The 23,649-nt window shown below is 40.3% G+C and overlaps 1 protein-coding gene across 2 annotated transcripts in view; it reads left to right on the forward strand.

Moving 5' to 3' along the window:
• The window catches only part of LOC125307118 (two pore channel protein 2-like), a 278,758-nt gene that overhangs the window by 204,696 nt on the left and 50,413 nt on the right, over positions 1–23,649 (forward strand). For both annotated transcript variants that reach the window (XM_048262913.1, XM_048262914.1), the window contains exons 20-21: positions 9,547–9,618; positions 21,968–22,041. In XM_048262913.1, coding sequence (XP_048118870.1) covers positions 9,547–9,618; positions 21,968–22,041 — 146 coding nt within the window. The remainder of the gene's footprint in view (positions 1–9,546; positions 9,619–21,967; positions 22,042–23,649) is intronic.

Genomic DNA, 23,649 nt, shown 5'->3' on the forward strand with positions numbered 1-23,649 from the left:
ACACACACACACACACACACACACACACACACACACACACACACACACACACACAGTCACTGCTCCACTCCCCTCCCGCCCACACACACATCTTCACTGTCATCACTCACATACATCATACATACAGTACTCTGCTTGCAATAGTAAGTCCCTTCACCATACTTGCAGTACACTGCCCCCCACTCTCCCCTACATACACAGCACATTATTTCATCAGGAAGCTTCTCCAACACACATCCCCAACATACTTACAGCACACTGCAGCCCCCCTCCCCCCCAACATACTTACAGCACACTGCAGCCCCCCTCCCCCCCAATACACAGCACATTGTCTCATGAGGAAGCTTCTCCAACACACATATTGCACACTGCCCTATCCCTACATACACAGCACACTATCCCATCTCCCTTGTCATCCCCCCAACACACACACCAAGACCCCTGGCAGTTGGGTTAGCCCCTTGAGCCGTGGATCTGCCCAAGGTTTCTTCCTTGGTAAGGGAGTTTTTCCTTGCCCCTGTTGCTCTTGGTGCTCCTTGTTGGTGCCCCCCCCCCAATCTCAATCCTCCCCCACCTTTCTTATGCAGCCCTTGCCACTTAATCTTGCCCCCATAAATGCACAAATAGGCTGACACCAGACATAATTTCACTGCATTTCTTACTTCCAGTAACTATATGCATGTGACAATAAACTTCCTTGTATCCTTTTATAAACTTGTATCCTTTTATTTTGAAACAGTTGTGGGCAGAGGAAACGGTTGGCAGGAGTTTGAGAAGAGAGACACAGAGAATAGGTTCCATTGAAGTTGCTGCAGTCAGTGAGAGAGCACAGGTGCAGTTGATTGCATTCTAAGTCATTAATTGGCTCTGTGAGGGGGCCTAGTTGAGCAGCTGTCAGTTGATACAGGTACAAATCAGTTTGATTAGCCCATTGTGATGTCATAGTGCCAATGCAAAGTCTATGGGGAAAAATAAGCTTGATTTAAGTTTATATCTCAAAAAGTATAAAGTTTACAAAAACGAAAAATACATTCCTCAACGATTGAGGCGGTTGAAGCTGAATTAGACGCAGAAATTTGGTGGGAATAATAATAATAAGAAGAAGAAGACTCTGGATAACAGAACAGTGCATTTTCATGCGCTGTAAATATAATACAAAAGTGCATAAATAGATAGATAGATAGATAGATACTTTATTGATCCCCAAAGGGAAACTCAAGGTCTCAGTAGTAGAGAGTGACAATTTTTCGTGACTCCGGCGAGTCACGGTATTCCCGCGGGAGTCCTGCAGTACGGGAGTCAATTTCACTGTTGGTAACGTGATAGGGACGGGATAGAGCAGAAGGGCACCCAAAGATTGCAAGGCATTTCTAGAAAAGAGAACCACTTACAACTCACAATACGTTTGTTGATTGGCTACTGCTAGCCGCAGAGTAGCCTATCAGAGCAATTCAAAGCAGCTGCCCTGTTCACAAGCCAATCAATCAGTGGGAGCCCTGTCCAGATCTCCCTCCACAGAGCTTCATAACATCCCATACCTTCTTCATGTTGTTCTCCTGCAACTTCTGTTCCACCTTCCTTCTGTAGTCCTCCTTAGCCTCTTTCAGCTTGACTTTGAGTTCCCCCTGTACGCACCTCAGCTCTGCCATGTCCCCCTCTCTAAACACCATCTTTTTCCTGTTGAGAAGGGTCTTGACATTGCTGTTTATCCAAGGCTTGTTGTTCTCGTGGGAACAACAATGTCCATACAGAAGTTCAGGTAGTGCAGTTGTGCAATGTGTGACCTCCTTTAACACGCCAGTCAGTCTCAAAACAGTCTCTCAGAGCCTCATCCACTTCAGGTGTCCACTTCCTGAAGGTGCGTGTGGCAACCGGTAGCCTCTGTACTTTGGGCTTGTACAATGGCTGAAAATGAATGAGGTTGTGGTCTGACTTTCCCAGTGGGGGGAGGGGGGTGGTGCTGTATGCATCCCTCACGTTTGCATACAACTCTATTGTCTATTGTCCTGTTTTTCCTAGTTGGGCAGTCAAGAAACTGGTAGAAATTTGTGAGGGTGGAATCCAGTGTTATGTGATTCCAGAGATCGCAAAAAAGGCATTAGTGTGTTGAGTTTGGAGCCTTGCAATTGTAGAGTGGATGACGTTACGTGCTGTGTCCGGGAGGGCTCGCGCCGGAATGTATGTGGTTTTGACTTGACGTGCATGCGTCACTGATTCGACCCAAAGCGGCAACCATCAAAAGAGTTATGATAATATGTCCAGATAAAATGTCCAGATTGTGGGTTTTCATGAGTTTTCAATCGTCATCTATTTCAGTTCTATTCATCATAGAGTTCCCAAAATAGCACATAAGGTGTGTTAGAGTGTCTATTTTCATAATTTCATTTCATAATTAAAAAAAAAGCTAAAAGCGCAATATTGCATTTTGGCACTCAACGCATGGGAACAAAAAACGCAATATTGTGTTTTTGGCACTCAAAGTGTTGAGGGAGATTTGGCCGAATGAAGTTTGAATAAATTAGAGGGGGACTAGGCCTTTGAATTAATGTATCTCCCTCAATTTTAGTCACAGACAAATGGTTTGGTAACGCTTTATAATAACTACACACAATTCATCATTTATTAAGCCTTTGTTACTTATTAGTTAATGGTTTGTTCATCATTAGTAATTTCTTGTTCATACATAAATTATCAGTAAAGCATTTGTTCACACAATTATAAATGGTTTGTTCATAGTAAATAAGCCTATCCAAAAATATTTTTGGAAGTACATGATTTATACTTAATAAGTAATGAAACAACCACTTATAATGAAATCATTTTCTTATTAAAAACAAGTTGCAAACTATTACAAAATGCTTTGTTCATCATTTGTAAAGCATTGTTCCTATGGTAATTCTCATAAATAAAGTATTTGTACACACAGTTATAAATTGTTTGTTCATAGTAAATAAGCCTATATGTAAAATATGTTTATGAATTACTGTTAATACTTAATAAATTATGCAATATACACATGCACTAATGATTAGTTAGGGTGAGGATACATATTTTATAAACCACTTCCTAATACTATAATTCATGATTAACTCAGGGGTTACAAGTGGTTAGTTAATGATATTGTGTGAGCTTATCTAATGTGAGGACTTTCTATGCCTTGCAACACATTTTCCAAATGAGTTGTAAAGATTACATTCACATTCATTTAGCAGACAAGCGACGTACAATTAAATTGAAGGCCATTGACATAACAGTGAAAGCCGGGAATCGAACCCCCCACTTTTCAGGCTACTGCATGCTAGTCCAGCTCCTTATCCACTACACTACCTTAGCCCAGATAGAAACCCCTACAACGAGTTTCTGTTTTCTTCTACTACACACTGTTATTAAACATCTGTAAACTATTATTAAATGCTGTATTCTTCATTTGTAAAGCATTATTCCTACATTAATTCTCATCTGTAAATCATGTTTACACACAGTATATATAATATATAATATACACAATATATTATATTTTTGAATTGACTGTTTTAATACCACTGGGCAGAGGTAGTGTAGTGGATAGGGAGCCGGGTTAACATGCAGTAACCCATAAAGTTGGGGGTTCAAACCCTGGCGTCCACCAATATGGCCTTGCCCTTTAATTTCATTGACATGTGTAAGTCGCTTTGGGTGAAAGTGTCGGCTAAATGAATAAATGCAAGTGTAAACTTTATAACTCATTTGTAAATATGTTGCAAGGCATAAAATGTCCTCACTTTAGATGAGCTCACAAAATATCATTAACTAACCACTTGTAACTCCTGAGTTAATTATGAATTATAGTATTAGGAAGTGGTTTATAAAATATGTATCCTCACCCTAACTAATCATTAGTGCATGTGTATGTAACAACTGTTAAATAATGGAAATATTACTTAATCAAAAACATATTATTGCATTTATTAACAATAATGTATAAACATATTTAAGATATAGGCTTATTTACTATGAACAAACTATTTATAACTGTGTGAACAAATGCTTTACTGATGATAAATTAGAAATTACTAATGATGAACAAACCATTAACTAATAAGTAACAAAGGCTTAATAAATGATGAATTGTGTGTAGTTATTATAAAGTGTTACCACTGGTTTTCACATCATTGTAAAGCTCTTTCCCAGCTCTACATTTGATGAAAATACCAAAATTAACAGTAATCATATTACAAGTGATTGTTATCCAAATTGAATACCAAAAAAACTATATTTTAAAATGTGTGATTTTTTTGGTAAAGTTAGCTCGTACCATCATCAACATCTCAAGAAAGTTTGGTATTTGGTTTTCGTTTTGTTGCCGAGATATCATGTATCGTGTATTATGGTTAAATTTTTCATGGCTGGGTGATTGTTTTCTTTTTCAAAGTAGCTTTTGACTTTGTTCACTTTATATCATGTGCTGTTGTGTTTACATAGCCATGTGCTAATTTTCCTTGTGTCTCTATCTCCACCCCTCACCTGAATCTGATTATTGGCCTGCTCATTGCTTCTCCTGTGCCTCATTGTGTTTATTAAGAGCCACTTTCTTTAAGATTCAGGCATGAGACCTACAGTGGGTCCCAGTTAAGTTTGGACGGGTTCCTTCATGAATCACGCACCCCATTTTCTCAGCAGAAATGGCACAAACTGCAGTTGACACAAACAACCACAATGTGTCACTTGACACTCCGACCACAAGGGAGTTCTGCCACTACTATGTTTGATGCGACTTGACTTAACTGCTTCCATGACGCAGTGAGCCATTACCAAACATATGATAATACAATAGCGTGAGTTTATATATCTTATACACTATTTGTCATGGTTACTTATAGATTTGATAGTGTAACGATAAGCGCATGAGACTTTCAGCGGGGGCACGGGAACTTAAATAGATCATGGTAGTTTAAGCTTACACTTAAACAGACAAAACATTTAATATGAAAATGTAGATGCAATTGTTGTAAAATGGTGCAGTTCCTTTAAGAAAGCCCCGTGCGCAGGGATGGAAAGAGAGAAAGCGAGAGGGGATGTGTGTTAGAACTTAGAACGTAAGTTCTAAGAAAGTAGACGTGCTGTTGAGACTGGATCGAGTCATATTCAAAATAATGCAAAAAATAAATTTGCAGATAAAACCAATTATCCTCATTCATTGCAACCGCAGCATGCCTGCTTGCCGACGTTCAAACGAAAAAGATATCAAAGCACCTTTTGCGTTTGAATGTAGCACCATTTTTTTTTAAACAGCTGGACAAATGATTTAGCTAATTGATTATAGCCTGCACACCAGCAATTGTTGAACATTTACCTGTACAAGACAGTAGCCCAGCCTAACAAGCATGTTGCATGTTGTAGGCCTACTGTAGAAATTTCACTTAAATTGCAACCGCAACATGCCTGTTTGCTGACGTTCAAACGACAACGAAAAATATATCAATGCAACAAGAGAGACACGGAGTTCAGACTCATATTGCTCCTCATAACCATCTATTAAAAAAGTGCTTTTTCTTTTCTTTTTGAGCACGTCCGAATCCCAGGACATAACGCACTGGACCTTATAATAGGCTCGAGATATAATTCCAAAAGGGACAGATAGGGGCCTACTGCACTTAAAACTTAAAAAGATTGAATGAAGCTTCCCGAAATTTGAAATTGCGATCAGTGACTGGCATCGGGTGAAGCTTTTCGAAGTTGAACAGGCTATTAAAAACTATTTGCGCACCTCAATGTCACAGGGGAGACTGGGCTCTCCTTTCTATGAATTGAAAAAGATGTTATGCTACCTGCAAACTGGCCTATGATTTCATTGCTGAGTTCATTGCGGCAAAGCAAGACAATGTTTTTTCAGAGTCAGGATATTGCGAGTCATTTATTTGTCCAATGTTAGCCTACAGACCAGTTTCCATAGTGCACATCTTATCAACAGTTTGAATGTCGTGTGTGTTTCTGCTCATTGACAAAATACCGTTCAGCACAATGATTCATGCCAAATTAATTTCCCCTGTTAAAGTGTTCGCCTTTGTTACGCTATTTGGTTTCGTGATGTAGCCTATGATAAACACCATATGGCCAAATATGTGACTCAGCTAATGTTATAGGCTATACAATTTCCCCTCTTAAAGACAAGCTGGTGTAGCTTATTAGACTAGGCTACTAAAATGCACCGACGGTAGCCTTGGCTATGTGTAAAGTAAGCTATTGCATGATTTTAATGCACGTAAGTTCATGCATCTGTCAAGTTCGCACAGGGCCTCGCACCCCCTTGCGACGGCCCTGCAGCTCCTCCTAAGACAGCGAGGAAAAAGTTAAAATACGCGAAAAAACCCGGGAAAAGTTGACAGGTTTGTTTCGGTCCCGGGGATTATTTGTGAAATTGTGCAAACGACAGCCTTTTCAAGGCATATCAAGGAAGGTGTCGTAGCATGCAAGCTCCCAAATTGACCCAGTAGCCTACAGAACCCAGGTAGCATTCTGACGTTGGCCCAACGTTAAATTTGGTTGGCTAGGTTGGGCTGACCTATGCAACGTATGCCCAACGTTGGGCCAACGTTGGTGGAGTTGGCTGTGTTTGGCTGACCTATGCAACGTATGCCCAACGTTGGGCCAACGTTGGTGGAGTTGGCTGTGTTTGGCTGACCTATGCAACGTATGCCCAACGTTGGTTATGCCTTAAGGCATCAATAAATTGTTGGGACTGGGGAGGGTCATGCGTTTTTTCTCAATCACTTTGGAGGGTCATAGAAAAATGTCTTGCGAGGGAGGGTCCGCGTCTTTTTGACTAAGCTCCCCAAAACTCCTCCGGTAGCCCCTTAAATAAATAACGAACAGTCCCTAATTGATTATAGCCTGTAGGCCTACACCAGCAATTGTTGAACATTTACCTGTACAGGACATTGACAGTAGCCCAGCCTAAAAAGCAGATGTTGCAAAAGAGATCAAAAGACGCAATTAATCAGAAATAAATAATGTAATCTGCATCGCTTTATTTAACAAACTGCAAGCAACAAGAGGGTTGAGTTCGCTGTTAGGCCAAACCCAAGAGCAGAGCCTATCTGTTAAGGCGCTTGATGGGCTATATGGTAACGAGCTGTGCGCGCCTGGAAAGACAATAGAAGATGCTTTCAGGGGGTCGTTTCTAGAAAAGTTAGCAACGACGTTGCTCAACCACCATGGTACGACGCAACTTGCGACTAAACAACGACACTGTTACACCTGTTTCCAGAAAGCATCGTACCTGTGTCGCAATTAAGCTACCTCCGGCGTTCGAACACCATAGTTCCAACAACGTTGTTGATGATGCAGCGATACATATCATTGGTGGAAACAGTGGCAACGTGTAATACCCCACCCCCTAGAAATGTTCTGTCACGGCCTATGTCGACATGTTTCTAATTTAAACCGAGTGATTAATGCTGGTATTGTCATTGCCATCAGCCAAAACCTAAACCTATTGCAAGCATATAAAACAGTTAACTTAAGCAGACCAATATGAGTCATTATTTGTGTTAAATATCTATGTGTTAGAAAAAAATATATAGCCTGGACAAATATCTGGGTATCCCATAGGTTATCAACTGTCACCATTGGCTTAACGGCAGCGTTGGTGCACTCTTGGCCTTCGGGCGAGTTAAGCATCCTATCTCTTCTTTTCATCTCTGAGTAAGAGTAGGCCTACGAGACACAACAATAGGTTTTGACCATACATATTTATGTATATAGTTACTCTACATCGAGAGACCATAGGTACAATACATCAGTCAAAAACAATTGAATCTACGTGTCACACTAGTTCACCTGCAGGTAGCGAGAAGCAAGAGGACAATCTCACATCATAAGAAAATCGAACCTACAACGTTGGGATAATAAGTCATCTGCTTTAGCCACTACACCATTTAACACTGCTGTTGTTAGGGACTGTGAATATTATAATACTAAAAGCAAGGCGATACTTTAACATAAATAGCAAGAATGAGCCCATTCTTTATTGTGTTTACATGTGATGAATCAGATTTTAGTGTGCAAAATAGCCTACATTTAATGGTCATAATAATGTGATGAAAAGCAGACAAAAATGCAATCAAGTTATTAAACGAGACGTTGCCAGAATAGTTTGACATTATCTTTGCTAAGTGAAGGCTATATTTTATTAGGCCTATGAGGTAAAAAGCAGAGAAAGCAACATGTGGTTTAGTCTGTAGCCTACTGCATCAAAATCTAAGCCTACACATTTCCTCTCTTTCTTACTCGACTTCTTTCTTATCTTCAAACGTGTTCTTGACACCGCGAGAAATTATTGCATGGTGCAACAATCTAATCTTAAAATAATTACAATTATGTATGTCTCTGTGTAGTATATAACCTACTTGGGATGCTTACATGCAGATGTCAAAGTGTTTCTATTTTCGTATTGATGTGAATTAATGTGTAGATCCGAAGTTTAAATGGTAGGCCTATAGCTGTGACATGCAGTCACCTGACATCACCGTCAAATCAGAGGATATTTCAGAACTATTAGCGTGGACAGCTCCCTTAAGAGCATCTTAAGAGCAGTGCATGCTTGCGGCGTTCTGAGCATGTTAGGAAACAGTCGGAAAAACCAAACGAACGATCGTAAGATGAATCGTAGAAAACCCTCTTAAGAGCGTGTCTCCGTCGTTATCGGGGAAGTGCACCATGCAATAATTTTTCGCGGTGCCACTTAAGAACACGTTTGAAGATAAGAAAGAAGTCGAGTAAGAAAGAGAGGAAATGTGTGCGCTTAGATTTTTGATGCAGTAGGCTACAGACTAAACCACATGTTGCTTTCTCTGCTTTTTACCTCATAGGCCTAATAAAATATTCACTTAGCAAAGATAATGTCAAACTATTCTGGCAACGTCTCGTTTCATAACATGATTGCATTTTTGTCCGCTTTTCATCACATTATTATGACCATTAAATGTAGGCTATTTTGCACGCTGAAATCTGATTCATCACAGGTAAACACAATAAAGAATGGGAACGTAAATTGGATTATGTATTCTAAGTTCTAATTCCTCTGTATGTCCTGTTGGTGACCTCAATGAGAAGTACTGTTAAGGCGCTCTTAGCCCGGTAACGAGTACTCTGGAGCACTTTCAGAGATCACGAAAGTGTTTTCCACGATGCTCTTAAGCTCACGATGGTTTCCGGGAAACAGTCGGCAAATCTTAAGACGTTCGTAAGAGGGACTTTACGACGCTCTTAGGCTTAAGATGCTTTCGGGGAAGTGGGCCCTGATCGGTCTCAGGTGTGTTGGGATATCGTGTGTTTGAGGGGTGGAGTTTCCCCGTGTATCGTGTGTTTGAGGGGTGGAGTTTCCCGTGACTGCAGCCATCTCAGGGGAATGTAGCGCCCCTCCAGAACGCAGCCTCTCGTGACATCACACTATATATATATATATATATATGTGTGGACTAAGCTATAGAACTGCTCTGTAATCCCCTACCATTTTTATCTGTAACATTATATTTATTAGATCCATCACAATGTTTTTTTTTACAGTTAATGGCTTTGGTGGCAAGTACTTTAGTTGACTTGGTGAAAAATCTACGGGCTTTTGCAGGAATCCTTGTGGTGAGTAAATTGAATTGTCCTATTTCCATGTTTTGACAGGTTATCTTCCTTAATTAGAACTACAGAAAAAAGATAAAAGTATGACCAATAATTATTGGTTGATTATAATGTAATGATCTGAGCCTAGCTGTTCATGACTGTGCTCCCATGATGCTGTTCGGTTGATGTGTTATGTTGAATGTTAATGTTAACCATGCAAGTTACCAATGTTGTGCGTCCTGGCTGTCGTGTTTATGTTTATAGTTGATTACAGTGTTCATAACCGGGTCTAACTAGTGTGTGTTGTAGATACAGCCTCACATAGATGTTTAGTGCTGGAGCATAAGGGCCAGGTCTGGCCCGGCATTATGCGTTCGTGTGTTTTGGTGCGTAACCAATAAAGACCATTCTAAGACTGTGCAGTTTGTTACAATAATATACATCTGTATGGACAGTATATATTAACATTGTTGAATTACTTTCTTAGACGGTCCTTATGTGTTTTAACCTATGGGTAGAGCCGTGATTAAATTACAGGAGAATACGGTTTCAAAGTTTGATCGTCATTTTAATGAACTCATTTAAAATAATTTTGAATAACAACAAGTAGGTTTTAAAGGAAAATAAACTAAACTGTTTACAATTATAGAAAGAAAACGTTATCTTATTTGGTTCCTGAGATATGCCTCTTATTTATGGATAGACACACCCTACTGAATTTCTGAAAATGCCACTATTTCATTTTAAAAAAATCAAATCAAATCAAATCAAATCAAATGTTTATTTGTCACATACAGGTAGCCTATAAATGCAGTGAAATGCTTGTTCCACTGACTCCAAGACTGTGCAAAGGATATATATAAAAGGGAGAAGAAAAAGAAAGAAAGTGCAAAGTGTTTAGGCTATGCTGGTGCTCCAGCTACAATCCTCATTTAGAATCCTGATAGCCTGGGGGTAAAAACTTTTCCGCATTCTCTCCGTGTTGGACTTCAGGCAGTGGTAATGTTTCCCAGACATTTCCGGCATTCCTGAGAATTCTGCTTGGGCAGATTGGTTCCGTGAAAAAGTTGTCATCTCTTATCTTCTACACAGGACACATTCTCACCTATACAAGGGGAAAAGTGCTGTGAGAATCATGTTTTTTGATTTCTCAAGTGCTTTTAACACCATCCAACCCCTCAGACTGGGAGACAAGCTCTTGCAGATGGGTGTGGACGCTTACCTGGTAACCTGGATTACAGATTACCTGACCGAGCAACCACAGTTCGTCAGACTGAAGAACTGTCTCTCTGACACTATGATCAGCAGCATCGGAGCGCCACAGGGAACTGTGCTCTCTCCAGTCCTTTTCACCCTGTGCACATCTGACTTCTGCTACAACACCGAGTGATGCCACATGCAGACGTTTTCTGATGATACTGCAATTGTGGGGTGTATCAGGGACGAGCAGGAGGAGGAGTACAGGAGCCTGGTGGAGGACTTTGTGCAATGATGCAAACTCAATCACCTTCAACTCAACACTTCAAAGACCAAGGAGATGGTGGTGGATTTCCGCAGGTCCAAGCCCGCTCTGCTACCAGTCTCCATTCATGGGGTCAATGTGGAGGTGTTAAGCACCTACAAGTATCTGGGTCTCCACCTGGACAATGAACTGGACTGGTCAGCCAACACTGACGCACTCTACAAGAAAGGGCAGAGCAGGCTGTACTTCCTGAGGAGGCTGCGGTCCTTCAATGTGTGCAGCAAGCTCCTCAGGATGTTCTACCAGTCTGTTGTTGCCAGCGTCCTCTTCTATGCAGTGGTATGCTGGGAGGAAGCACAAAGGATAAGGATGCTGGGCGACTTGACAGGCTGGTAAGGAAAGCTGGCTCTGTAGTGGGAGCTGAACTGGAGTGCATCACTTCAATATCTGACAAAAGGACAATATCTGACTTTTGTCCCTAGGGCCATTGAACTGTTCAATGCTTCACTTAAGGGAAGTGGCGAGATAGACTTCTCCACATAGTCTGTCTGCCTCTCCACCCTCTCCATGTTTGTGTACTGTCTATCCACTAGCCACTTTTTACCACTGTCTTACTGCTTCACTGTTTGCGTGCTATATTAGCACATTTGCATAACCCCTCCCTCCTTCCCACAGCCAGATTGTGGCCACACTTATACCTTTACTTAATATAGTTATATATATATATACAGTATATATGTACATATATAGTTTTTCTATAGTTTTTTTTTATATTACCATGCCTACTCTCTTATACGTCCATATTTATTTTATGCTGGTCTCTAGACTTTATTCTTGCACTGTCGCACTGTTGGAGTTACTCATTTGCACCATCACCATGACACTCACTCTCACAGAGCACCTTACCTTACTATGCACAGAGCATCACAGGCTCAGTCCCTGCCTCAGTCATTGCAAGCGCCTCATGCTTAATCACCCACTATGTGGATACTGTTTTAGACTTGATTTAGATTTAGTGTTATTTAGTATAATTTGTATTTTAGTATATTCTTTATCTTCTACTGTCCTTATTGCTTAGTTGTGTTTTTTTTATATTATACTTTTAATTACTTTTTCTGCTGTTAGTGAATGTTGTGTGGGATGTCTGTATGCTACTGAGACCTTGAATTTCCCCTTGGGGATCAATAAAGTATCTATCTATTTATCTATCTATCTATCTATCTATCTTAGTTAACTTCATTCAACTGCGCTTGTGATTGAAGTATGTCATTCAGTTGTTAACGTCCGTAAATTGTGGTAGGGGGCAGAGAAAGGCGCTGTTTACCCGATGAACTGCAGGTTTGATAAATATAACGTTGACATAAGTGTCATAGTATGCGGTTTCTGTGGGTTGGCCATGGCGCTGATAACACTGTGTTCGCAAATGTGTATGCATCTGGCTCTCAGACTATTAACATTAATAACACTCAGAGTTTCAGAGAAACCTCGTAGAGCTGTAACTCTCAAGCCATAAAGAACAAGGTGTTACACTCTGACTATGCCCGATCTGTCTATTCTGTTATAGTAACAGGGCAACTACTTCACAGAATTCCCTTTTACAAACTAAGCAGGGCTGTGCAGAGACCTTTTGAGGGGCAGGGGCTCAAATTCAAAGAAGGGCACATGGATTTATTAACAACAAAATTATTCATACCCCTGGCAAATATTGATTTAATGTTGATTTTCTCTTTATCAATATGCTTTATTTATTGGGGCAGCCATGGCCTACTGGTTAGCGCTTTTGACTTGTAACCGGAGGGTTGCCGGTTCGAAACCCGACCAGTAGGAACGGCTGAAGTGCCATTGAGCAAGGCACCTAAGCCCTTTCTGCTCCCCGAGCGCCACTGTAGCAGGCAGTTCACTGCGTCGGGATCAGTGTGTGCTTGACTGTGTGTTCACTGTGTGCTGAGTGTGGATCAAAAGAGTATATCTACTTATACTTATATTTATACTCATGGGCGTAGATTTAGGGTGGGACGCTAAGGACAAGTCCTAATCAAAATTTTAAGATGACAAAATTGTCCCCACCAATCTTTTAGCGAACTTATATGTGCTGCTGATCATTCCGACAGCCAGCACGACAGTACGAGAAACATCGTCATTTGATTGGCTAAAAAAACGAGGGGAAAGGGTTATCTGACACGCACGCTACACGCACGGAGAGTGTCAAAGCACAGGCTAATTTGCACTGGCAGTCAAGCGAGCAGGTGTGTCAACGACAACGGTAAGTTACCAGGGCTGTCTGCCAATACATACCCCATAAAAGGCCAAATTCCCTTTGCCCTTCAGCATGTACATGTTTGCCCCTGTTTGTGGTTTGTAGATCAGTTATGCCACCCAAGAAGAAAAAAGGGGACATACAGTGGGCATCGCTTTCAAATGGCCACTTCAGTCGCGCATTACGAGGCGTGAAGCTGCGTGAAGCTTTAGTACCACTTTCAGCCACTGTGCGTCGCTCTGCCACTGTACATCGCTCTGCCTGCCGCCCCTTCTGAAAAAGCTCGATTTACCTCGATTTAGGCTACTTGGGTATGGCTTAAGGCTTGACTACACGGTGGTAACGGAAATCGAAATTTGCTGTCTACATTATTGTCAGTGTTGGGTTAACGAACTTCACGCAAATCAAAACAGTGGTGTGATAATTGAGCCAGTAGAGAAATAACTGTTCAGAATTAATCTGTAGCCTTGGGTAGGCTTCTGCGGCGTTTTTAACAGGCTCGCTATAGAGGCTTAGACAACTATGACCCACGTTTTGGTTTCGTAAATTAATTTGCCCTACTTCTTGACTGCAATGTAGTCAATTGACTGCTTGACATGTCATTTTTATTTTTCTGTACAATAAACAAATACATCTGCTTTATGCCGCAGAATTACATTCATATTTGGAACTTACATAGTCCAATGCATCGTTCCACTACGTTAGTGTTTCCCAAAACCATAGTAGCAACGAACGTTCGCAACCACTATCGTAAAGTTGTGTAGTTACAACTACACCTCTCGACCTGTGGTAGAATGCTAGTAGAAGCATAGTTCCAGGGATCTTCATGTCAAAGACGTCACTGACGCCAGTTATTTGTTTGCAAATTAATAATTATAAATATATTTAGGTTTCTAATTGACATTTACACTTCTAACCACCATACATCCATATTTTAAAATGCCCAAGGCATTAAAAGTCAATTTGCAGCCATGTGCACGTAGCCTTTGATTTTCATGGAGGGGGGGGGGGTCCTTATTAGTTTACGCAAACCAAGCCAAGAAGGCTGATTCTGATTTTGATAATATGATCTGCACAAAAGATAAACTTAGGTAAACAACGATGTCAATATTGTTGTCAAAATCTTAACCCAGATTCGAACTCTTGGACAGGGGACTGGTAACTGCTATGCAACGGTGGCTGTCATCTGCTGGCCTTAACGCAATGCGCCACAGAAGTATGTGCAGGTGCCCGTTCACGTGCTACTAAACGTCATTAACCACCTTAGTCCAGACTACTGAAGTTTGGAAACTATCATGGTCCAAACTTACAGTACTATGTAAGTACGACAGTTTTGGGAAACAGTCGTAACTTACATGTTGGTTAGTTGAACGATGCATCCTGTTAGTAAAAAGCTAACCTCCGTAGTTGTACGGGAAACACACCCTAGATCAGCTTGTAGGCCATTAGCAATCTGTTTATTTTAGTTTATGAAGCCTACACAGTAGATCACATGCCACTTTCAATAGACAGATGCAATAGCCATTGGTCAAGTATTGAGTATAAAGCAATTAAGATAGTACCCTATACAAAAAGTACTTAATCATAAAAATTTGTTAAAACGAATAGCATTTTGCAACTTGACAAAACACTGGATTAAATATCGTAGGCACAGGAGAAAACTTGTACATCCATTGGCCCGTGGGGAGATCACATGCCAGTTGCCTCTCCCTTCAGTGCTATGACTCGTTCGGCTGTGAGCTTGTTTCGCCAAAAAAAAAACTACTGCAGATATCAATGCGTCTTTGTTCATGGGTTTGGCCTCACAGCAGAGGCTTAGACAACTATGACAATGTTTAATGCATTAACTCAAGACGTCAAACATTTTCTAAACAATACAAACAGAAAGGATGAAGCAGGCAGCAAATGTAGAAGAGTCATTTCCAGTGGAAGAACAAAATGCTGAATGAAGCCCAAAGATATGAAGGCATATCTGGCAAGTTGTTATTTTTTGAAGACATAAATGGTTGGGCTATGCAGTATATAGGCCTAGTTTGCACGAAGGAGACATAAAGCGTGAGCATGCCACACTATCCACAGCTGTGGTAGCGGGGGGTAGGAGGATTACTGTTAGCGCAGGATTTATATAAAATTCTTCAACAGAAGGCCTGCCGCGAGTGCAGGCTTGCCCAAGAAAAGGCCTGTGGTTTGCGCAGCCTACAGTAAGTAGGTCTTAGTGAGTTAGGAGTCCTCTAGACTTCTTTTCAGCTGTCTCAGAGGTGGAAAGTTGCGTTCGTTGGGGGCAGGGCCGGATTAACAATTCATAGACCCTTGGGAACAAATGTCTGATGGCCCCCTCCTGCCCCCAGCCAGCGTGAATCGGGTGGTCAGTTAATAGGCCTATCGTGAAGATTTGTATTGCCATTTAAGGCACGAAGCATCTGTGAGGCCAAGCCTCACCAAGTAGCCCGTTTGTTTACAACTAACATTACATTTAATTAAACTGCTTATAGGCTATGCCGAAATAGTTTCAACATTTTGAATATCAGTGTCGGGTGAATTAGGAAATGCCTTATGGCTAAAAGCTGCTTGGGATCCCCCCTGTCAAGCAATAACCATACAAAAAGTTAAAAACAGATCTGACAGAACAGTCACTGACATAATGCGCAAATAATATAGCCTAGATATTCCAATATATTCGAATACATGTGTTTATTTTAGAGGGGATATTCGAACGTCATTTTTTAGCAATTTTGACAGCCCTAGTCCACTCTAGGCTATGCCAATCGTCTATTAACACCTTCCACCTAACCCCGGTGAGTGGGGGTCGCTATAATGCGTGTGAAATAGCATTGAGTACCCTATGCGAAATAGCCTTAAAATCGTTCCGGTGTTGTGTGCCTTCTAGTTTCTCCACCTACTAGTTTCCTTGCGCGTGCATGCGATGCAGCAGTTGTCAGACATTCACAAACAAGTTGTTTTAGGCGGTTTGAAGTCGCTTTTCATACGCCATGAGCGCTCGGCAACATTACAGCTACTCGGACCAAAGACATGTAAAAAATATGTTTTGAAAACTAGCATTAAACTGGATTCGATCCCGCAAAAGCAACACACGCGTGACTCTCTCTATCCTGATTCCCTACTCTTTGAGCCAACTAATATGTTACGTGAATCAATTAACTATTGTAGGCTACCATTAATTAATAACGTAGGCAACACCCAGGTAACATGTTGTCCAGGCTATCTGAAACAAGGGGTTGCCTCTCATCTACAACCACTGGTTACCTTGGGCTGCTACAGTCGTCAGTGCACTGTGCACAGTAGGCCTATGCTACTCTTTGTGGTTGATCAACTAAAAATAAAAGATGTATTTGGTGATGACGTTATTGTAGGCCTAGTAGACCTAAATTCTTAGAAATTAAATGGTACGAGAAACGATCTACATAGCGCACCAGACCGCGATGTCTTCAAGGGTTGAATGAAGGGAGTTTGCAAAAATTTGTGTATTTTTCAAGTCAATAAACATTCTTAATTTTCGAATGTCTTCGTCAGGGAACATCTGACTTTTAAAAACCATAGGCCTGGTAGTCGCTCAGACAAGGAGTTATAAGATAAAGGCAATACCATTTGTGTCACCTAATGCAGTTCAGTGAATTAGCAAGATACCATCAGAAGGCAACAATCATAAAGCACAGTGTGTGCGCGTGCTCTCTCCCCTGCGCACAAAGCTGTCTGCGTGTTGTAGGCAAGATTTGCATGAGTTCTTTCTATCTACTTTACTTTTGTGAGTTGCGACCACCTAGGCTAGGTTATAGACGTTCTATGAGGTACCAGTGTTTAGCTGTGTCACAAAACAATAAGCTTTGTCAGACTACTTTTAAAGTGATATTCAGGGCTATATACATTTTAAACATTCGGGGCTGAAGACCCGACAAAGCCTTGCGTTAATTCTTCAGGTGGGAAGTGTCAGGAATTTTCATACGAGAGACGCTGTCATTGGTGGTTAGTATATGAAGTAGGGAATTGACAGCAACATATCCAATCACATTATGAGAGATGTTGAATTTAACATAAACTGCTATGTTTGATTTTAAATGAATGTAAATTTAGCCGGGACTGTAAGCTGGCACACGTGGGTGCTCGATGTTTTCAGTGGGTGCCCGAGAGACGGAGCACCCACGGTATCGGGCGCCTATGACAAGCGTATCTGGCGGTTGCATCCATTACAAACAAACATGCAATGTGAACGTCTGGGATTGGGAGAGCACTAAATGCTCTTCTGAATAAGCACTAAGTCAAGCCTTTAAATGAAAAACACTCTTTAATAATCAAAGAAATAAACGCTAATGAAGTAAACTTGTGACCATCAAAAATAGTTTATCGCCTGTAACTCCGTGATAACAGGACGTAACAGGAAGGCATTTGGCTTAGCAACGGAGGTTAATATGCTCTATATTTTGTCCAAATGATGTCTGTCTATCATCGTTGCACTCGGAGAAAACCAGAATCTTTAATTTGTCCCTGCGTTTCTTCTCACGGCTGCAAAGCGGGATTCACTCGCCGTTAACCAAATATTTCTTTATTAGGGCAGGGCAGGCATATTTCTGGCTATTAAATTATTTCTAAACCAGTCTGCTAAAGTCTGTAGTGAAGTCTGTGTAGGGTTTTCCAGCTCCATTTCTTTTTACGAGACACCCTGCTCACTTGAGACCTCTGCCGGTTGTTGCAGCGTCGTTGCAGCGTCACTGGAAAAATACAAATTAAAGTCGCGTGATCCCGCGCGCGGACCGTGAGGGAAGCTGGCCAAGTCGAAGCACTGCCCACTGTACAAAGCTTTTTCATTATGCAGAGAGTACTAAGTAGGCAAAATAACTAGCCATACAAACTGGCAACTGGCGACCAGGCTTTCAAATGCGGATTTTACTGTGTAAAATAACATTAGCTGTTAGGATATTACCCAGGATATTGTCACAGCTAAACCTAGCTTCTGTAATCTTTTAAACAAAGTTAGAAGTCATGTTGAATAAGGATGTGCCGCACGGACAGTCGCAATAGCAAAGAATAGAAGTCACCATTACTGACTGTTAATAGGGCTGCCAATCTTGCAGTCGCAATAAACTATGGATCCGAGACATTCTTCTGTTCCTATATTCTGTTTATGTAGGATAATGTATTTGTGAATGTAGCCTGCACAATGCAAAGAAATAAAAAAGGTGCATTTCCATACTCATAGAAATGAACATTTCGAGACACCATATCTCTTCTATGATCCCGTCCCAGAAAGATTTTGACTTGTTAGTTTTGTAACTAACAAGTTTTCAAAAATAATTCAGTGGAAATGCATGGATTCCAGTTGCTGCTACTGGAAGAAACTGGAATCCATGCATTTCCACTGAATTATTTTTAGAATCTGATCCCTTATCATAGCTGTTCATTCTTACTCGTTGCTCGACTTATCGTGACTAAATTCAAGATGGCTGCAAACGTTAAACTTCGTGAAGATACTGTCTGTATAAATTGTCTTGTAAGTAAACTACCAGTGCTTTTCAAAGTTCTCAATGTCTGGTTTTAAATGTCAGGGCCCTCGGAAGTCTACCAATGAAGTGTGGAGATACATTGAGCCTCGTAAATGGGTGTAAAACAGTGATTTATTTGCATGGCTAGCCCGATGCCGAAGCACCACTATTGAAAAAGCTGTTGGTAGCAAACACTCGACTCCGTCGTTTTCAATGGGAGGGCACTGATGCAAATTGAACTTTTTTTTCAGTTGGGTCCCCATCGTACTGTGCAAACTCGCACTTAACTTTGTGACGTTAGCCATCGAACTGAATCTTGTAACTCAGGAGAGTGAAGGATCACCGCACACTGGTGGGATTTCTTTGCTGATTTTATTTAGTGGTGAACAACGCGTTTCGCCTATGCTTCATCAGGTTCACTCTTAATCTCCACCAGGTCACATGACCATACCAATTAGCCTGAAAATGCAATGTGCAAATACTAATGTGCAAAAATGCAATGTGCAAATACCAAAGACTTTGATAGAAATGAAATTGAATATTGTTGAATGCATAGCAATGTAAATTCCAAATGTATATATATTTAGGTTTTGGGCATTGTTGTGGGTAATGTATGGACTATGGATGTACTGTGATGTATGTGGGCTTGGTTATGAGGACTTTGGACTGGATTGTATGGAAGACCAGGTTGTGAATTGGGTGGTACCTTGTGCTAATTGGTATGGTCATGTGACCTGGTGAATCACCTATATCACCTGTCGGTGGCATGTGGAGATTAAGAGTGAACCTGATGAAGCATAGGCGAAACGCGTTGTTCACTAAATAAAATCAGCAAAGAAATCCCACCAGTATGCGGTGATCCTTCACTCTCCTGTCTATCAATTGATGACTGCACCTCACCAGCACCTGGAAGGCTGTGCACGGGAATTTCATCCTCTTTTGAATCTTGTGACTCGTATGATAGATGGTTCACACACAAATTCTTCTCACACTTCCTTCGCCTCCGAGTCATCTGTATTATTATTAATAGCATCCTCACAAGTGATATCAAGTCGTGTTAATGTTGAAACTACCAGACATGATCATCTTCAAACACAGTCATGGTAAAACAAAACAAAAAAGTTATAGTCTAGAAGCTAATCTTCTTTCCACTTTTCCAACCTACGGTCAATCCATCGAAAACCAACATTCTTACGGGTAGTCGAGTCTGTTTTGCCTTGTATTGTTTATGTAGATAATACAGAAGCTACAATGTCGGCACATGATATATGTTATATGAAGTTATGGTATTTCAAAAAAATCCTTAAATGAATGGGCTTCTATGGGGGTTAGCCGAGAGATTGGGCCCAGTTTCCCGATAAGACGGAGACACGCTCTTAAGAGGGTTTTCTACGATTCATCTTACGATCGTTTGTTTGGTTTTTCGGACTGTTTCCCGAACATGCTCGTAGCGTGAGCAGCTCTTAAGATGCTCTTAAGGGGAGCTGTCCACGTTAATAGTTCTGAAATATCCTCTAATTTGATGGTGATGTCAGGTGACTGCACGTCACAGCTATAGGCCTACCGTTTAAACTTAAACTTAATTATTCACATCAATACAAAAATAGAAACACGTTGACATCTGCATGTAAGCATTCCAAGTAGATTATATACCACACACAGACATAAATAATTGTAATTATTTAAGATTAGATTGTTGCACCATGCAATATTTTTTCGCGGTGTCACTTAAGAACACGTTTGAAGATAAGAAAGAAGTCGAGTAAGAAAGTGAGGAAATGTGTAGGCTTAGATTTGATGCAGTACAGACTAAACCACATGTTGCTTTCTCTGCTTTTTACCTCATAGGCCTAATAAAATATAGCCTTAACTTAGCAAAGATAATGGCAAACTATTCTGGCAACGTCTCGTTTCATAACTTGATTGCATTTTAGTCCGCTTTTCATCACATTATTATAACCATTAAATGTAGGCTATGCTATTTAATTTGCACGCTAAAATCTGATTAATCACAGGTAAAGCAGGATTTGCAGGATATCCCCCTCTGCTGGAGAAATTGTGCATTATGCTATTTCAAACTGTGGAAAAAGGTAACGATAAAGCACATGGATTTGTTTACAAGCTAGCAAAACGGTTAGCATAAGTTCGGCAGACAATGTGGATGTTACAAGGTAAGAAACACGATTTAAAACGAGTTTCTTGTTTCTCACTTCTCTTTCCGGGACGGTAGTCTCAATGTTGCAAGGTTGGTTTTCCGCCTGGGGACGCTAGGGGCAGCGGGAAAAGTCACCATTTTCACCGGAACAGGTCATTTAACAATCCAAATGATTTCTAAATGGGTTTATTACGTTGAAATAGTTGCCAAGTTCCCCTTGAAGACGTTTGTAAGAGGGAATTTACGACGCTCTTAGGCTTAAGATGCTTTCGGGGAACTGAGCCCTGTGCCAGTGACAAATTGTTGAATAGAACGTCTGCTAGTCTGTTAGTTTCTTTACACTGTGTTATTAATCTTATATTAATATCAAAAATTCCATTAGGTATTGTTTTTAGGATAAAGAGACTTACCTAGCGCTCTCTTGAAATATTATTTTGACTTAATTTAAGAAGACTTTATTGAGACAAATTTGCACAAAAACACACTGGCGGCCAAATGTGCTTGTTTTTAGGACAAATGTGCTTGTTTTCAGGATGAGACGTCTTAAAATAAGTCAAACTCTTCTTAAATTAACTCAAATGATTTACGAGAAAGCACTAGGTAAGTTTTTTGATCTTGATATAAGATTAATAAAACGTTTTGTTAGATAAGCAGTTTTGCAGTGTAACAACTTGGGCTTTAATGTTACATGTCACTGCAAAACAAAAGTAAACAGACAAACACCGTGACAAAGGCAACACACAATAGAACTGAAACTCCAGTAGAACTGAGTTGATACCCAGTCAGAGTATGCAACATCTGCGCTGTTTCAAATTTTATTATGTACACGACAAGCTTCGCAACACACCAACAGACAGAAATTGTGTCACTTTTACGGCATAATTTATTGAGCGACACTTTTCACCAGGACTAAAAATTGGCCTTAAGTGAGTCCAATTTCATCTGTAATCAAAAAGTGTTGACATTTCCTGTTAACTGGTTGCTTCTCCTTTCTCTTGTAGGTGGTTTACTATGTTTATGCTGTTCTTGGGATTTGGCTGTTCCAAGGGGCTATATCTCCACCCGCCAATGACAGGTACTTTAATGTCTGATGAGTATATGGAGACATGGCTTTGATTGAATTTAGTCAAAGTTATGTTAATTCAAGTGTAAAGTACAGTGGAACCCCATACTCGCGGACTCAGGAGCCACGGTTTCAGTTACTTGCGGGTCATTATGACGAAAATATTGAGTGGATAATTTTGAAAACAAATCATCACCTTCTGCACCTTCTCACTTTACTTATGTGTCTTTTTTGTTTATCTCATTTCTCATGTACCGTAATTTCCCAACTATTAGCCACGGCTTATACATTGATTTTGCAAAATGTCTTCAGCTATGAGATTAATACACGGGGGTAGTTACTGTAAAATGGTATTAATATGGTTTTGTTTATTTTAGCTGTCCTGCGGCTTATACACAATACACAGGAAATTACTGTAAATCTGTCCTTGACTCCACCTTCCAGAATTTAAATAACCAAAAATTAGAATCTAACCAAGTGTTATTAATATTATATTAATATCAAAAAATCTCTTTAGAGGGGATGCATAGACTTAAATGGAGGTCTGTGACATCATAATAGAACCAGCTGCGCTCGTTAAGTGGTTCCCAGAGTACTGCTCTACTAAGGCAAAAGACCATAACGTACCATGTAGTGTATACCTGTAGTGTATACCTGTATTAATCTATCTACAAAAAAATTGAACTCAAATTTGACCTTTGACCCTTTTTTGGAAGTTACTGTATTCTGCCTTAGTATTGCCCACAAAATGACAATCTGTCATACTAAGGCAAAATACCTTAACTTCTATTTTATAGCACAGTGTTATGATAACAATGATAACTTTCACTTAAAATTGAAGCAATATTAACCCTATTGGACTCACTATGATAAAATGGCTTCACATTTATCAACATCATATGAAAATGATGAATGAGAGTGTTTTGATGTTTTAATATATATAAAGCATATTTTTCTGTTTGGATATGAGGCACTAATTTAGACTCATTGGCTTGTTTATTTCGATAACCAGCCTAGAACAGCAAAAATATTTCAGAATCATCCCATTGTAGCATCTTAATGTCTGCTGAAAAGTTTCAGTGAAAACATAGGAATTCATTTTTCTTGGGATTTTACTTACAGTATTTGCATTATTATCATGAAATCAGGAATACATTTTGATGATGTGTGTAGGTCTTTTCAAAAATTATGATTAAACACTGTAGGCCTATACATTTTCCTGGATAGAATGGAAACTTAACCAAATGCAGATGATAAAACAAAGTTCTCCCACACAAATTAGGTAGATTAGGATGTGCTTGGTTGCCTTTATTTTGTCATTTTATATTACTGCAATTTAAAGCTGCCTGCTTTGCAACTAGCTTTAATTTCCCCACTAACCCGCAGCTACACTAAACTTTAGGATTGCATTGATACTAGAATCGACAGCCTGTAACAACTTGGGAGTTTTGACTAGCCGGCAGCAAGTTTTAAAACTTCGTGGCAGATTTAATGGATTTTTTCTTTCGGCCGGTTGTTTGGTATGGATTTTAACCAGGGTTCAACAAAAGGTAGGCTCTAAATTACTACATTCCTGCTGCTGGTGTGTGTGTGGAAGGTGTGTCGTTGCGGCTCCAACAA

The sequence above is a fragment of the Alosa alosa genome, chromosome 14 (genome assembly GCF_017589495.1).
Source record: "Alosa alosa isolate M-15738 ecotype Scorff River chromosome 14, AALO_Geno_1.1, whole genome shotgun sequence".
NCBI lineage: Eukaryota > Metazoa > Chordata > Actinopteri > Clupeiformes > Clupeidae > Alosa > Alosa alosa.